At 44.8% G+C, this 17,783-nt stretch overlaps 1 protein-coding gene across 2 annotated transcripts; it reads left to right on the plus strand.

Moving 5' to 3' along the window:
* Positions 1 to 1,940: 1,940 nt before the first annotated feature.
* epb41l3a (erythrocyte membrane protein band 4.1-like 3a) lies at positions 1,941 to 17,511 on the plus strand. 2 transcript variants are annotated; one of them, XM_037455284.2, is made up of 26 exons: positions 1,941 to 2,009; positions 3,224 to 3,323; positions 3,399 to 3,578; positions 3,708 to 3,812; positions 3,886 to 3,928; positions 4,075 to 4,150; positions 4,230 to 4,351; positions 4,801 to 4,897; positions 4,976 to 5,063; positions 6,319 to 6,363; positions 7,143 to 7,295; positions 7,412 to 7,509; positions 8,102 to 8,277; positions 8,705 to 8,788; positions 10,021 to 10,125; positions 10,246 to 10,346; positions 10,452 to 10,499; positions 10,595 to 10,624; positions 10,695 to 10,907; positions 13,005 to 13,100; positions 13,319 to 13,414; positions 14,373 to 14,417; positions 14,553 to 14,651; positions 14,963 to 15,043; positions 15,693 to 15,814; positions 16,417 to 17,511. In XM_037455284.2, exons 2-25 carry the CDS (start codon positions 3,234 to 3,236, stop codon positions 15,801 to 15,803), a joined length of 2,382 nt encoding a protein of 793 aa, XP_037311181.1. In that variant the 5' UTR covers positions 1,941 to 2,009; positions 3,224 to 3,233; the 3' UTR covers positions 15,804 to 15,814; positions 16,417 to 17,511. The 2 variants fall into 2 exon arrangements, with proteins under 2 accessions (XP_037311181.1, XP_037311182.1); XM_037455285.2 differs by lacking the exon at positions 8,705 to 8,788.
* The last annotated feature ends 272 nt before the right edge of the window (positions 17,512 to 17,783 follow it).

A 17,783-nucleotide genomic window follows, 5' to 3' on the forward strand; every position in this document is an offset into this window, starting at 1 on the left:
ATAATGATTTTTGGCCCAAAATGTTTAAATATGTGTTTGGTAAATGTTTGCAATAATTGACATTTTATGATATCATTTTATTACATGAATAATGTTGTCTCTATAATGATATACAACATTCATTATTACACATTTTATAAAAGGTGATACATCCTGGAAACGTCTCCCTCCAGCTGTGAGGACAGATGTCTCTGTCTCTGTTCTTCTGTGGTTCATTTTCTGGTCATGGATGACCTCATGAATCAGAGAAAAAAAAGATATATAAATCTTATATATATATATTTATTGTCGTAAAGTTGCTGTACAGGACAGCAGCCACCAGTGGGAGACAAAGACTGTTGAACTTGGAGACATCACATCACACGTCATTTAACTGACGCTTTTGTCCAAAGTGACTTACATTGCATTTTAACCCATAGCTTACATTTTGCCTGGGGAGCAGCTGGGGGTTGCGTGTCTTGCTCAGGGACACTTGGACATGGAGCAGCTCCCAGCGCATCACACCAGGAGCACCATCACCTGAGACCATAAGAACCATTATTAGGTCACGATGGCTACCATGTTCTGAACGATGAGTTACAGTCTTCTAAAGGCCACGTTAGTTAGCTGTTCAAAACTGCTGATCTAGTCTGCAAGTCCCACAATCCTCTGTGATTGACAGCTTTAAGGGGATGGGGAGGGGGGGGGGTAATCTGTGTGGGCGGGGCTTTATGGGTCAGAGTAAAAACCACTAATCCATCCAAACAACAGACGGAACGGGAGACAAAAAGAGACAGACATAATTTTAAAGGACCTTCCTCTTCATCATCGTTGTCCTCTTCTTCACAGAAACCTGTGAACACCTGCGCAGGTAAACCAGAAGGTCCATTTAAAGCAATGGATGGGATCTGTCTATCATCCTGCTCCATCTCTGTCCTCCTCCCCCTTATCCTCCATCACTTTCCTCTTTATTCTCCATCAACCCCATCCTCCATTTACATCTCTTTAACTCCATCACTTTAACTCGTATCCTCCATTATCATCTCTATCCTCCACCACCTTCATCCATCACCTCCACCCTCATCATCCTCTTTCTCCATCTATGTCATCCCCATTCTCATCACTGCCATCTCTATCCCCCACCACCTACACCCTCACCCTCCATCATCATCTCTATCCTCCATCACCTACACCCTCACCCTCCATCATCATCTCTATCCTCCATCACCTTCATCCTCACCCTCCATCACCCTCACCCTCACCTTCCACCATCATCTCTATCCTCCATCACCTTCATCCTCACCCTCCATCATCATCTCTATCCTCCATCACCTTCATCCTCACCCTCCATCAACATCTCTATCCTCAATCACCTTTATTGTCATCCTCCATCATCTTCATCCTCCATCACTTTCATCTATATCCTCCTCATCCTCAAAAGTAATCACCTTCATCCTCATCCTCCACCCTCCTTCCTCAATATATTCCTTTATCTGTTACTAGGACGATACAAGCTGTGTTACCATACAGTTTGTGAAAAGTATTAATGGTCAGAGATCAGAGGTCATTCAGTGTTTGATGTGGTTTCTTCTTCTTCTGCTTCTCTTCCTGTCTCCCAATAACCGGTGAGTAACAATTAAAACACAGTCAGTCATTAGATGTAGAAATAATACTACTGTAGTAAAAATACTCTCTAATAATACGACTGTACTCTACGACAAATACTCTAGCCCATGTAGTAATGTTCCACTATACATTTTAGTTAACATATTATTAAAGTTTTCTTTAATAAGTATTAATCGGAATTCTTACTTAACTACTACAACATACTTGATTGATCCCAGGCTGTAAATATTGTCCCTATACCTTTTATAAACAATCTCCAATTAATATAATACTAGTAAAACATAACGCAGAGCGGTCTCTGCAGCGTGCGTCGTGACGTCACTGCTCCACCGCCCCGCGTTGTGACGTAGAAAAAAAGCGTGTGCTAAAGGAAGAGAGAAGGCAGGCGTCCTGCACGAGGACAGGTAAATATGTGATGATGGTTTATATTTACAGGAGATGAGGAAGTAAAAGTAGAAGCATATCGATCTCTGATAGAAGCGACTATCAGTTGATTATTGATCTGAGAGAGAGAGAGAGAGAGAGAGAGAGTCTTTTCTGCTTCATCACACTGCAGCTCAGCGAGAGCTTGAGTGCGCGCGCGCGTGGGAGTCCGTATGTGTGTGTGTGTGCGTGTGTTGCAGCGGGGTGTTTCCTGCTGCAGGACGACCAAGACTAAAACACTCCAACAGGACACTATTGCACCAAATGTGTGTGTATACACAATGTGTGTGTGCGTGTGTGTGTATATATATATATATATATATATATATATATATGTATATATTATAATATATTTTTGTATATATATATGTATTATAATATATTTTTGTATATATATAACACACATTTACTTTGCTCAGTAAATCTAATACACACATACACACAATATTGTCTCTCTGAATCCAGATCACACTAAATTGCTTTCAGCACTAATCCGCCCAGCCCCCACCCACATGCAATGCCATGGCAGCACTTCACCTCACAGCTGGAGGGGGTCAAAAGATAGTCACCATGTGGCTGAGGCCGATGACTTCATCGGTGTGCGACTATTCTCATCGTTGAGACAATAAATCCCATGAGCCTCTGCTGCAGCTGCCATAGGACCATGGCTGGACTCGAATTGTGCACAAATGACCTCGTAGCCACTATTCCTAACATCTATTCCTAACCACTATTCCTCGACCTCTGTGGAAAACATCACAGTAGAAAGAAAAGGAAAAGACAACCAGGTGTTTAGGAATAAACTCCTCTTCCACTGTCAGTCTGCAGCAGCTACAAAGAAGCATCTGAGATGCCTTCGTGTGTCGTGACACAAACAACCAGCTTCAAAGGAAAACTTTATTAACATACATGAGTTATGCTAACGGTTATTCACATGAACGAATGATATGTCACTATTTAAATATTGCTACCCCAAGGAATTGTGGGACAGAAGTATCTCCTATCCTTTGTTAAAGGATGGTCCAATTGCTCCTACGCTGAAACTCCTTGTTTTAGCATTAGAGAATTCAAACAGCTCCTATCATGGCACCACTTGCACTACTTTCAGATCATTTCACTCCGTGAGGAAGTTCCTGACAAGAAAGGACAATTCCAATACATGTCTGTGTCTAACCATGATGTCACCGGCTCTCAGGTGAATCACCATGACAACAGAACCAGGTGAGCCACAGGAGGCCGAGTCCAAAGAGGCTGAGACTTTCCCTGAAGCAGCCGCCCACTCCACACCTAGACAGGTAAGAGAAAATCAACCATCAATAAATTTAATAGAATATAAATCACAAATGTGACAGATGACATCGGTTCCTCAGGGAGGAGAGGGCGGGCCGTACCAGAAACAAGCTCAAAGCTCATTGGCCGAGGATTCGACGAGTCACCTGTCATCGAGCAGTCGGATCGCTCACTCTCCTGCCAGAAACCCTTTGAGCTTCAGGACCATGCAGACAAAGGTGTCTCTTCTGGACGGATCGCTGTTCACCTGCACTATGGAGGTGAGACAGGTAGAAGGGAGGCAGGGGGAGACAGAGGAGGGGCAGAGAGACAGGGGTAGACAGGTGAGGTGGGGGGCAGGACTCACAAGCAGCAGAACTGATAAAGATGTTTCTGAACTTCTTCTGCAGAAACGAGCTCGGGGTTTTCAGTTGTTTGAGAAGGTTTGTGAACATGTGAACCTTCTGGAGAGAGACTACTTCTCTCTGTGCTTCCGAGACATGGACAACAACAAGGTACCCATCTGACTGCCTGTCTACCTGTCTGTCTGTCTGCCACTCTGATCTCTGTACTTTTCTTGTCTTATAGAACTGGTTGGATCCTGCAAAGGAAATGAAGAAGCAGGTCAGAGGTCAGTAGCCCCGCCCCTTTTAACTCATTGGTTAAAGTGGTTAGCTCATGTTTACAGGTGATCCGACCAATAAATGTAAAAAATCAATTGTGATCAAGATTAACATTGAGTAAATGATCCCACCTCCTCCCCCTGATGCCTCTCAGGTGTTCCCTGGAACTTCTCCTTCAACGTCAAGTTTTACCCCCCTGACCCCGCCCAGCTCTCTGAGGACATCACCAGGTAGCAATCAGAGATAAATACAAATCTCGTCACCTGGTTCTACACTTGAGAGGGTTCATGCCCTCCCTCCCATCTGCAGGTACTTCCTGTGTCTCCAGCTGAGACAGGATATGGTCTCTGGACGTCTCCCATGCTCCTTTGCGACTCACACCGTCCTCAGTTCCTACAGCGTGCAATCAGAGCTTGGCGACTACGACCCGGGTACTATGCTCTAATGCAGAGATACCCCCCTACAACCAAAGATGTACACTAGCATGACCTATAACACCCATATGTACCCTGCTGTACCCCATTTGATATATCCAAACATATACCCCGCTCTAACCCCAGCTGTACCTCATCTTATATACCCTACTATACCACGCTGTACCCCTGCTTATATACCCTACCATACCACGCTGTACCCCTCCTGATATACCCTACCATACCAATCTGTACCCCTCCTTATATACCCTACCATACCACGCTGTACCCCTCCTTATATACCCTACCATATCAAACTGTACCATATCTTATATACCCTACCATACCAAACTGTACCCTATCCTATACACCCTACCATACCAAGCTGTACCCGATCTTAGATACCTACCATACCAAGCTGTACCCCATCTTATACACCCATCTCTGTGTCTCTCTGTATATTTCAGATGAGTGTGGTTCAGATTACGTCAGTGAACTCTGTTTCGCTCCAAAACAAACCAAAGAGATGGAGGACAAGATCATCGAGCTGCACAAGACCTACAGGTTCTCACATGTAACATGTTATTTTCCCGTTAAGAACCATAACAATTAACAGCTGTTAAACTACATCTGTGTGTGTAGAGGGATGACACCAGCCGAAGCAGAGATGCACTTCCTGGAAAACGTAAAGAAACTGTCCATGTACGGAGTTGACCTTCATCACGCAAAGGTACTAATTATAATAATAATCAAATAAAGGGAAGTAAAGCTTCAATTTCCCCACTTCTGTTTCATTACATCCAAAGCGACTTACAATAAGTGAGTTTCACATTTGGACTTGACAGTCTCAGACAGTTAATAAATAACTATTGTAAACACAGTAGTGCTCCAGTGGGAAGTATGAACAGAACGCGTCCGTCCATTCTGGATTAAAGGGATCTTTTTGGAGAGCGCCATTTGTTCCTTATTTGTCTCACCTGTCCCTTTCTCTCTCGCTTTCTTCATCTCACTCGTCTTTTTCTCAAATGTCGCTATCTTTCTTTTTCTTCCTTCCATCTTTTCATTTGTAATTGTTTACTTCACACTGAAAGTAAACAATGTTAACTGCATGAAAATATTTTATCGCATTAATCTCGGCCAAATAAATCGCATAGATTAACACATTCATGTTGACAGCTCTAATATTATGTTAATGTTTTATTCATAAAATCCTTTATATATAGAAATACAGACCTCATTTTGCTTCTTCTCAACAATCAGATCAATACGTGACACACTTCCTGTCCTGATTAATCATCTGTGTGTGTGTGTGTCCCAGTAATGATTTTTCCATCAATGCATTTTTTTTTCATTGATTCCTTCTCTCAGTGACAGAGATTCAGAGTAAACAAACTTGTGTCAGTCCAGATCCACAAGGTCTCTGATCCAATATGAGGATTTGTGGTTATCCTAGTAACTTTAGGGTTGAGGTTCAACTCTTACCTAATGGATCACCATGGTAACTGATGCTGCACGAAGCAGGTGAAGCTCCGGCTCCAGACCAATAAGAGCTCTGTTCACTTACCGTTACACCCTAATACAAAGAGGTTAAAATCATAGGTCCGTTTAAACTAACACGTGAAGGAAGAACAGCTGGTTATAAATCACACTTGGTTCCCAGATTACATAATACATAATCATTAAACATAACAAGGGACTCGGAGGTCCAACCCGATTGGTCAAAACAGACACACCGTAGTAACAAGGACAACAGGCAGGATAACAAGCACAATCCACTGTCGCCATGGCAATGGCATCAGCATCAGCACCCTCCTCCCACCTTTATAAGCCGCTCCTTGTTCACTGCACAGATGTTTATTGTTGTGTTGTTTCACTGTCCCACATTGTGGAGGCTCATTGAACGCAGCACGGCGGGTGTGTTTGATGTCCTCACGTCGACCAGCTGTTCTTCTTCTCTGTTTGTTTCGTCTGTCTGAACGGACTAGATGGTAGGAAGTCGCTTTGACTGTTTGCCTTCAGCTCAGTCTGAGGTAAGACTGTATGTGTGTTAGTTCATCATCGTATCCTTTGTCCTCCAATGACTCTGTTTGTGCAGCTTATTTTCACCTCTTTCTCTTCTCCCGCTCCCAGCTTACCCACAATCCTCTGCCCCCATCTCACTCATTCATCGTACAGGAACCAAACCATCGCTGATCATTAAACACGGTCAGGATGGTAGAAGATGCTGGAGGCCTGTCTTCTCTTTCAGATGATTGAATAATCAAGTCCTAAATTAACCAGAATGTTCTTCTTTGGTCATTTCTGACCCACAATCCTTTGCACAGCACACTTATTAGCCACAAGGTCAAAGGGCCATTTTATGATGAATGACTTACTCTATAATAGCCATGTGACAGCCACAAGGTTTAGAGGTCAAAGGTCAATTACAAATTCTACAACATTAGATTAGACTAGATTCAACTTAATTGTCATTACACAAGTACAGAGCAACGGAATGCAGTTTGGCATCCAACCGAAGAAAGTATAATAAATAACAGATTATAAATAAATGAAGAACTATAGCCTGACCTGCTACCATTTGGTAATACATTAGGAAAAACAGTAGACAGATGAAATTAACATTAAATAATGCGGAGATATAAACACAAACTAGGGTTGCTAAACTAGTGTAAATATTCCGTGCATATTCAGGGAGTTGATGATCATTTGATGATTGATGAGGATACCATCTGAATACTATTTTGGCCAATAGCTTCCGTTAATAAACTCTGTTTTAATTGATCATGCGTGTGTGTGTGTGTACGTGCAGGACTCGGAGGGCGTGGCCATCATGCTGGGCGTGTGCTGCAGCGGTCTCCTGGTCTACAGAGACAGACTCAGGATCAACAGATTCTCGTGGCCAAAGATCTTGAAGATCTCGTACAAAAGGAACAACTTCTACATCAAGATCCGACCTGGAGAGGTGAGACAGAAGAACACATGAGGATAAATAAAAACCTGCTGATGAGAGACTGGAGACACTATTCAGTCAAAGACTTGACCACATGAAACATAGCTGTCATCTGCCCCTGTCTCCAGTTTGACCAGTTTGAGTCTACGATTGGTTTCAAGTTGCTGAACCACAGAGCAGCTAAACGCCTGTGGAAAGTGTGTGTGGAACATCACTCCTTCTTCAGGTCAGTGAAGACCAAACATAACATCAACAGGACGTGTCAGAATGTCAGATGGTGTATTAGGCATAAAATGATGTGATATGACCAAATGTAACACGATGCAGCCTGATTCAACACAATGTAACATGACTGAATGTAACATGACGTAATATGACGTAACATCACTAAATGTAACATGACTGAAGGTAAGATGACGTAACATGACTAAATGTAACATGACTGAAGGTAAGATGACGTAATATGACGTAACATCACTAAATGTAACATGACTGAATGTAACATGACATAACATGACTAAATGTAACATGACTGAAGGTAACATGACGTAATATGACGTAACATGACTAAATGTAACATGACTGAATGTAACATGACGTAATATGACGTAACATGACTGAATGTAACATGACGTAACATGACTAAATGTAACATGACTGAAGGTAAGATGATGTAACATGACTGAATGTAACATTACTGAATGTTACATGACGAAAAATGACAATAAAGGTTGTGAAAAAATGCGGACATGACACAACGTTAAACAACTTGGCGTGTTGTGGAACTTTCTGTCTCTCCGTCCCTGTCTGTTTCTCAGGCTGATGTCTCCAGAAGAGACACCAAAGAAGTTCATGTCTCTGGGCTCAAAGTTTCGCTACAGCGGTCGGACTCAGATTCAGAGTCGCAGAGCCAGTGCTCAAATCTCCAGACCGGCACCGCATTTCCCACGGTGCGTCAGCAAGAGGAACATTCTGAGCCGCAGCCTGGACGGAGGTACTGGTGCTGATCACACTAGTACCAGGTGGCCCTGGTACTCGTAGGAAATGTATATTTTGTTCTGGTAAAAACACTGTTTTAAATCGTCAAATACATTTAACCCATCATGAGCAACGGGAGCACTGGTCTCCTGTGAGGAGAAGCTTGGGGACACATGGCCATGTGGACAAGGCGTTATGATAGGAAGTACTGCTCCTCCACCTTAGGCACAGTCACCAACGTGAGCAGCTGTTCTCATTCTTAGTAGTGGTAGCGGTCCCTCCGGTAGTGTTGTCCCAGTCGTAGTGTTCTTGGTCTCTGGACTTGGCCCTTTAAGTAGAAGTATTGGTTTTACCTCCATTGAGGTTTGGGTTCAGGTTATGACTAGGTGTTATGTCACTCCTTCCCGTACTTGTTGGTGACCAGAGCTTTGATTGGTCCTCAGCTTCGAGGACCACGCCCACGTCTTTTCTCATTGGCTCTCCGGCCATCACAGCGTACCCCAAAGCCAACAGTGGTACACACACAGGTAGAGCTCATCAATACATTACCATTGCTGCTGGCTGGTAATACTGTAGTATTAATGTAGTACTGACATAGTACTGCATTGTGATTGGCCACAACTCTGAATGCTTTACTTCCTTCAGCTTGTGAGCAATGCTGCTCCGTGATTGGCTGAATGAGCTCTGCTTCATTCGACCACACCTGTCATCTGCTGTGTCGATTTCCTACCTTTCCTCAGCTCTTTTGTTTCGGGTGATGTCATCACGTAGTCCTTGTCAGACCTCCATCCTGTTGTCAATAACACGATGATACATTTGAAAGGTTACAATTAACTTTGATGAGGTGAAAATACCAAGAAAGGCTTTATCAACTACTTCCAGATGTCAATCAGCGTGTAGCCCGGCCCTAAAGCATCCCTGCTTTTGCACAATATTCAGAATATGACATAACCACCATATCGTCACTATTATAAATATCCAAAATTAATATTGTATAGTAAATATATTATATTAAAGGATAAATATATTTAAATATTTAAATTAAAAATAATAAAATCTGCATCTACATGCATGTATGAGAAATGTTTTTGTTGCTCATGGTGGGGCCACGCCCCATTGTCCTCTATGGACCAGCCGCCACTGTTGACTAAGACCATAAACTAATGTTTACTGAGGGAATAAATCAAGAGAGAAGTAGAGTAATTTCCTCATAGACGTCTATGGGAGCAGAGGAGTCGCCCCCTGCTGGTCACTACACAGAAGTATAGTAATTTCCTCATAGACGTCTATGGGAGCAGAGGAGTCGCCCCCTGCTGGTCACTACAGATAGTACAACTTTACAAAGATGGAAATTGAAACTCTTATTCATCACATTAATCCTTTAGCTCTGCCCCCTATCAAGATGTCGTTTGGTGCTGTTTTATTCGTGACATAACCGAAGGAGGTCTGACTCTCTTAGTTAGCGTTATTAGCATTGTTAGCGCTGTTGGCATGGCCGCATGGTCATGGCTTGGTGGCGGTTCTGAATGCTGAATTAACATTGGCTGAATAGCCCAGGCTGCCTTGCATGTGTCCTGAGCACCAATTGGCTGAATGTGCCACTGCTCCGGCAACAAGCGAACACAGCGCTTTGTGACCAGTCAATGCTGTGGTTACTGCTGCAGCGGCCAAGGGCAGATGCTAAGGTAACCATCGGTTGTTGTTAACATTACAGTGTGTGTGTGTGTTTGTGTGTGTGTGTGTGTTTGTGTGTGTGTAGATATGGGAGACGGCCTGTACGGAGCGTCTAAAGCCATCCCCGTCAGCAACCTCATCACCACGGTAACGTCCGAGAGGATGATGGATGAGAGTGGGTCGAAGAAAGGTACATAAATCAACCAATCAGAGGAGATATCTTACCCGAGCACAAGGTTTAAGTGACTCCTCTTCCTGTCTCCTTGTTTCCTTGTCACCTCGCCTTGCTTCTTTGTGTCTTATCTGCTAGTTGAGGAGGTTCTGGTGGTGGAGGAGGAGGAAGAGGAGGACACCAGAGAAACGGAGGTTTCTCAGCAGAGTCCCCTTACTCCCCAGAAGCAGGAAACCAAGGTAACCAACACCTGTCTCACTTAACCTTTCTCTCCCGTCCCATCTCACCTGTCTCACCTGTTTCCCCTGTCCTGCCCCACCCCTGATGTTGTCATGTCTTTGCAGACAGACCTGACTGATACAGCTGTTGATGGAGATCTAACAGCCACTGAGGTCTGAGATCGCATCTGATTATACATCAAATAAAAGTGATCCCTCTGCATAGAAACCTGTCTGTCTTCAAATAACAACCTGTCTGTCTGTTTCAGTCTGATCAGGACGAGGACCTGAAGACTCAGGTAACAGTGACTTCATCACTTGGCATCATGATGCGTCCCTTTCAGAGACTCAGTGGGTTTGTGTCTCCAGGAGACAATGGGGAGTCCAGAGGAGGAGCAGAAGCCTCAGAGCACCATCAGCGCCCTAAGGCGCTCCTTCCTAGAGGGAGGTGGAGGAGGAGGTGGAGGAGGAGGGGGGATGACAGAGTGGGAGAAACGTCTCGCCTCCTCTCCTCTACGACGAGTCGACGATTCGCCAATGATCGAACCTCTGGAACCAGATGAGGAGAGGGGACACACACAGGTACACACATGTACACCCTCCCTGTCTGTCTCTCAGGCCCTCCCCCTGGACAGCAGTTCTACACCGGTAGGTCCACCCAGCTGTCAGTCACATTTAAATGGGTGTTACCTGTCCACCTCACCTGTCACATGATTGGTTGGTCAGATTGTCTGTGTGTGTTTGATGTTGCTCACCTGTGCGCTCCAGGAGGGCGGGTTCATAGTGAACCAAGCTCCTCCTCAGCTAATCAGAGAGAAGAGCTACACTGTGGGGCAGAGCTACGACACAGCGTCTGGAAGGGTCGTTACCATGACGATGACAAACGGCAGCTCCGATGTCACCACGACAACAGCGAGTATGGAGATGGGCAGGCAGGTTAGGATCATCCCGCTGTCCACTGCTGATGATGTCGTCACAGTGGGACCGTTGATCACCATTCGGGAGGTGAAGACGCCGACCTCACCTCCGTCTGCTGCGTGTGGCTTTAAGAGTGACATCATCATCAAGAATGAACACAGAGGGGGCACAGCCTCGGGTATCTCAACTTTGACCCCCATCCTTCCTCCCAAATCCCCTTTGGAGGAGCTGAGACTAAGCCCCGCCTCCGCAGGGGGTCACATCTCAGGCAGGATGTCACCCTCCATAACCAGACTGGTATGATGGTTGGTGGTCGGCATGGAAACAAGCATGAGGAGCACCCGGCAGCGATACACGCTAACCCTCCCAGGGCTGAAACAGGAAGTCAAACTGAACACTTGAGCTCTGGATTGCTGCAGGAAGACAAAAACAATCAGAGATTATTCTAATGCCGTGAGTCTGTCAGGGGACAGTCTGTCCTGCAGTCAGTCAATCAGGGGACAGTCTGTCCTGCAGTGAGGAGCTGCAGTGAGTCTATCAGGGGACAGTCTGTCCTGCAGTGAGTCTATCAGGGGACAGTCTGTCCTGCAGTGAGTCTATCAGGGGACAGTCTGTCCTGCAGTGAGTCTATCAGGGGACAGTCTGTCCTGCAGTGAGGAGCTGCAGTGAGTCTATCAGGGGACAGTGTGTCCTGCAGTGAGGAGCTGCAGTGTTCAGTTTAAACCAGTCGTGCAGAATATCTTTTCCCCTGGTTTTGGTTTTCTTTTGTTCCAATGGCTGATTGTTTCATTTTGCTGCTCTTCACTGGTCTTTTAACCCTTGATTGTTTCCTTTGACTTTCTGATGCTTTTCACCTTGTATGAAGAATATGTACAGTATATGTATGTGTGTATATATATATATGTATGTATAAATTATACTAGAGCTGTCAATAGATTGAACAACTAATTACAACTAATTAATTGCACATTTTGAAATTCATTAATCGCAAGTAAAAGTTTTTCTTCTAAAGACAAAATCAGTCAAAGCGCGTATTTTAAACAGTGTTGATTAATTGCCCCCATGAGATTATGTTGGAGGTGGGACATGTTGAACTAGTGTCTCGTCCTGCTGACCAACTAATTAGCAGGGCGTTTCCCACACTACCGTCTTTTATGGACTTTTATGGACTCTGACACAGAGACTCCTCTGTGATGGAAGTAGCCTAGCAGCTAGCAGCATGTCCCGGTGGTCCCTTTGCACTTGTCCCCCATCTGTTGGACACGTGGAGGACTTTCTCTGCTCAGTTCTTCTGTTTGTTTTAGTGTCTCCACCTTCAGCTCCCGTCTCGCTCTCTGCAGCACGCGGCGCTTTCGTCTCCGGGGTCAACACAACTTTGTTTACTTCCCACTGGAAGTAAACAAAGTTGTGTTTTCCCTCTTCTCATTGGTCAGATAAGAATGTTCCCTCATCTCTTTCATGTGATTAGACTGCGCCTGTGGGGCCGAGTTTCCCTTCTTGTTTGGATCCACACAAACACACTTTGTCCTCCACAGTGACCCAGCAGAGCTCAGCGGGTTCCCAGTGAACCTTAGTAGAACCCCGTTTAGATCATCTCAGTAGAACCCAGTATGACACGCCTCCTGCATGGCTGTCAGTGTTGACTGAGGGTGAAAATCAATTATTACTTTTTTGCTAAAAATGTAGTTTATGTCTGTCTCTCTAACCTTTGTTTGTCGTGTGTGTGTGTGTGTGTGTGTGTGTGTGTGTGTGTGAATGCAGCCTAAACCTACATTTGATGAAATGTCTCCGGAGCTGATGGCTCTGCTGAACTCAGCCAGAGAACAAAACACCTTCAGGGAACACAACCTGCTGAAGGTGCCCGTCCTCTGTCTCCCTGTCCGTCCTCTGTCTCCCTGTCCGTCCTCTGTCTCCCTGTCCGTCCTCTGTCTCCCTGTCCGTCCTCTGTCTCCCTGTCCGTCCTCTGTCTCCCTCTCTGTCTCCATGGCAGTAGTCAGTCCCTGAGCTGTAACATTGTTTTGTGTTTTCTCTCAATAAGACACAATAATTAACTCACTTTTTTCTCTTTTCTTCAGACTTCTGAGAAGGTGGAGACGGTCTTCCTGATGACGGAGCCATGTGACAAGGACCAGCCAATGGCGGAGCAGCCTCAGGTAGCAACAAGTAATCTGGTGGGCCCGCCGCCAACTAACCCCCCACCCCCTCCACCGGGGGCCTGCATGACGCATGCTGATGATGTCACAGAGGAACGGGCTAGTGATGACGACAGTGGTGATTCTAATGACCACGATAATACCCGCAAAGTCAGCTATTACGATGTCAGTGACGACGAGGCGAGTAGCCGAGCTAGTGACGGCGATACTAGCGATGCTAGCGATACTAGCGATACTAGCGAAGACGCTGTCAGTGTGGTGGCACGGGCGGCTGTGGAGGAAGCCATGGAGGCCGCAGTCAGACAGGCTCACAGCCCGGATGCTAACGATGCTAATCAGGATAGCATCAATGCTAACTTTGTAGTTACCCAAGGTGAGCAAGAGGGGGTCAACAAAGGCCCCAGGACCAGACCCCACTCTGTTCTGGGCTCCCGCCATTACGAGTCGGCAGAGGTGGAGGTGCTTCACCTCTCTTCAGGGCGCTCGGCCGATCAGACGCAGCCATCTGACCACAGTGATGACGACGATGAGCAGGAGGTAACACTAGAAATTGACTCCTGCCCCAGTAAAACCTTCCCAGTGCCTCCCTCCCGAGTTAAAACCCCCCTGTGCCTCCCTCCCGAGATAAACCCTCCCAGTGCCTCCTGCCCAATTAAACCCTCCCAGTGCCTCCTGCCCAGTTAAACCCGCCCTGTGCCTCCTGCCCAGTTAAACCCGCCCAGTGCCTCCTGCCCAGTTAAACCCGCCCTGTGCCTCCTACCCAGTTAAACCGGTCACATGGAGTTCTGCCCCACATTGAAAACCTTGTTCTTATTAGTAGAGAAGGTCTCCTCCTGCTGGTGAGATGACTTCAGTGCAACAAACAGACTAAATCTCATTGGAGCTCTCTGGATTTCCAGATTACACATCAGCTGAACTTTAGGAGGTTGTTTATATTGTTCATAAATAATTTTATATTTTATCTCTGTGTCCTTAGGAAGTCCCAGTGATGAGGAAGACTCTCACATATGAAGCTCCAGGGGTGAGGACAGTTGTTTGGTGTTAGTAATACAATAAATGGCCTTTACTTACATTTTAAAATTCTAACTTCTAACTTTTATGTTTCATTGAAATAAAACCAAAAAACTTGAATTGAAGTGTGTACATTATGTTTCAGAGCCGCATAGACTCAGATCCTCCTACAGGTTTGCTGCTGAGCTCCCAGACCTTCACAGCTGAGACCTCCAACACCTCCACCACCACCCACATCACCAAGGTAACACATCTTAACCACCACCCACATCACCAAGGTAACACACCTTAACCACCACCCACATCACCAAGGTAACTCACCTTAACCTCCACCACATCACCAAGGAAACACACCGTAACCTCCACCACATCACCAAGGTAACACACCTTAACCTCCACCACATCACCAAGGTAACACACTGTAAACATCACTGCTGCACATATCATTGAGTTATCACAATGTAACACACAAACCACACAAACCACACACATCACCACAACGCTGAAAACCAAGATGTTTGGTTGTCAGAGTTCCTCTTTTCTTTGTTTTATCAGACTGTAAAAGGAGGAATGTCAGAAACCAGAATTGAAAAACGAATCGTTATTTCTGGAGACACAGAAATCGACCACGACCAGGTAAGTGAGAATAGAGTTATCTTTGTAAAGTGATAGTGTAAAACAACCTGAGAACGGGATGGTGTCTAATTTAAAACAGAGCTGTACGTACCTGGACTAACCCACGACGACCCATACATACCTGGATTAACCCAATACAGACTCATACATACCTGGATTAACCCAATACAGACTCATACATACCTGGATTAACCCAATACAGACTCATACGTACCTGGATTAACCCAATACAGACTCATACGTACCTGGACTAACCCACAACGACCCATACATACCTGGATTAACCCAATACAGACTCATACATACCTGGATTAACCCAATACAGACCCATACATACCTGGATTAACCCAATATAGACCCATACATACCTGGATTAACCCAATATAGACCCATACGTACCTGGACTAACCCAGGACAGACCTGGATCAACCCAATACAGACTCATACGTACCTGGATTAACCCAATACAGACCCATACATACCTGGATTAACCCAATATAGACCCATACGTACCTGGACTAACCCAGGACAGACCTGGATCAACCCAGGACGGACCCATATGTACCTGGACTAGCCCAGGACAGACCTGGGGCTGGTCAGTCCAGCCTTGATCCTGGACCGGTTCTTGATCCTCATGTCTCTCTTTAAGGCTCTGGCAGAGGTGCTCAGCGAGGCACGGCTGCAGCATCCTGAGCTGTCAGTCACACGAGTTGTTGTCCATAAAGAAACAGAGGTCTCTCCTGATCATGTGATTGATTAGTGACATCACAGGTAACAGGTGGACTCCTGCACTCAATGCTAATTGGTTGGCTGGCGCATGGCAGCATTCATAACATTTAGTTTGCATGTCTTACACAAATGTTGGTGCTGAGCAACAATAAGTCCGACCAGGAAAGACAAACACTGACGAACAGTACCAGAGAAGTCTTGTAATTGGAGGATGGCAAAGGTTTATGGAGGTTTGTTCAAATGGACATTAAACTGTTGACCATTAATGCCATGCTAGAATGATGACACACAGCCTGCTGGACGGTTTTGGGATGCTCTGGACCAATCAGAAGCCCTGATTTTAATGTAGACACACCTGTATTTACCTTCGCATTCATGCTACCTTGGTGTAGGACACTCAGGAAATTAAACTGAAACCAGAGTTTCAGTTTGTCTTGCTGTGCTACGCTAACAGCCTAACCTATGCTTAGAAGCCTGTTGTGCTATGCTAATTAGCATGAGGATTATGTTGCCTGGCTATTACACAGATAAAAGGATCATTTATAGCGATTAATTCTGCAAGTAGCACAACAAAAAGCAGTTGTGGTTCATTGATGACTCTACTCTGTGTATACTATATATTTAAACTTCTGTCTTTCTTGCAGGACTGAATTTGAGAATCTCTCCGTTGCATTATGGGAGTTGCAGTCCAGACTCCAGAGACGACTGTAGACACTGTTTTTCAGCAACACCAAGTGGACATTAATGAAACTGATGATCTATACACACACAAACATATATGCATGTACACTTGTACACACACACACACACAGCAGCATCTGTCTGTCTGACTGGGGGCGGGGCCAATGCCGAGTTCCCTGCAGAGTAGGTAGCATTATCTAAATAGTTTGATTATATCTAGTTGAAAGCTCTTTGATGGTCTTTTCAGGTTTTGTGTGTAATGGAGTAAGATATTGATGCACGGACACAGACAGCTGAGACACAGACAGGTGGCGCTATCACACCATCTGCAATTATTCCTATTGAATCACACACACCTCCAGGTCAAAGCAGACTGATGAATGGTTGGTTGAATAACATTTAGTCCTGATTGTGGGACAGAAGCCTTATGTAATATTCCATAATTAGTTTGTTAAACATCTGGAAGTTGTGTAATAATGACGTGTGACTTTACCTGGTGAGGTAATGAAATGTAAAATAGCATGATTGCTAGCACTGTAAACACTCACTGTAAAACACCAAAAACCGACTCTATTTACCCATAATGCAATAGTTATGTGCCATTCTCTCATCTCATCATGGAAACCCTTGTTATGAATTGTTTTATTCATTGTCTATATATTTATTTATTATATATTTATTTATTGATCTGTGTTTGTATGCAATCCTAGACTGACCATACCCCCAAGCGTCTATAAACAGATTGTCCACTCCCCCAGGTGTCACTTTACATACTGATCACTCCCCCAGGTGTCACTTAACATACTGACCACTCCCCCAGGTGTCACTGTACATCGTGACCACTCCCCCAGGTGTCACCTTACAGATTGACCACTCCCCCAGGTGTCACTTTACATACTGACCACTCCCCCAGGTGTCACCTTTTCACACTGACCACTCCCCCAGGTGTCACTGTACATCGTGATCACTCCCCCAGGTGTTTTATTATTTCCTGATGAAGTCAAAATGACTGAATGCGTCTTTACCCACTAAATTTAAATAAAATGATAATTATCCAATTTTCTGTCTTTCTTGTCATTTTCTTTTAGCATGTCATTATTTTGTATAAAGTGTCAAAGCATAATGCTTTTTTAATTCAGGGATCTGGCACTACAGTTACAGATTGTTTTCCAACAAAGCATGTTTTGTTCATGTTATTGCCAACGGCAACGACCAGGTTGACTATTCCAGATTTAATATAGGACTCAAGTCCTAAGTGCCCTCATAGAACTCAACAACCAGAACAGATCTGTGTGGAATGTATCTGTTGTCTATGATTCCTCATATTACT

Source organism: Pungitius pungitius, chromosome 19 (genome assembly GCF_949316345.1).
Source record: "Pungitius pungitius chromosome 19, fPunPun2.1, whole genome shotgun sequence".
In the NCBI taxonomy this organism is placed as follows: domain Eukaryota; kingdom Metazoa; phylum Chordata; class Actinopteri; order Perciformes; family Gasterosteidae; genus Pungitius; species Pungitius pungitius.

Coding starts and splice junctions, on each gene's coding strand:
- epb41l3a (XM_037455284.2), top strand. CDS start 3,234: ATGACAACAGAACCAGGTGAGCCACAGGAGGCCGAGTCCAAAGAGGCT. Junction 3,579..3,707: donor TGTTCACCTGCACTATGGAG/GTGAGACAGGTA, acceptor CTTCTTCTGCAG/AAACGAGCTCGGGGTTTTCA. Junction 4,352..4,800: donor GCTTGGCGACTACGACCCGG/GTACTATGCTCT, acceptor TGTATATTTCAG/ATGAGTGTGGTTCAGATTAC.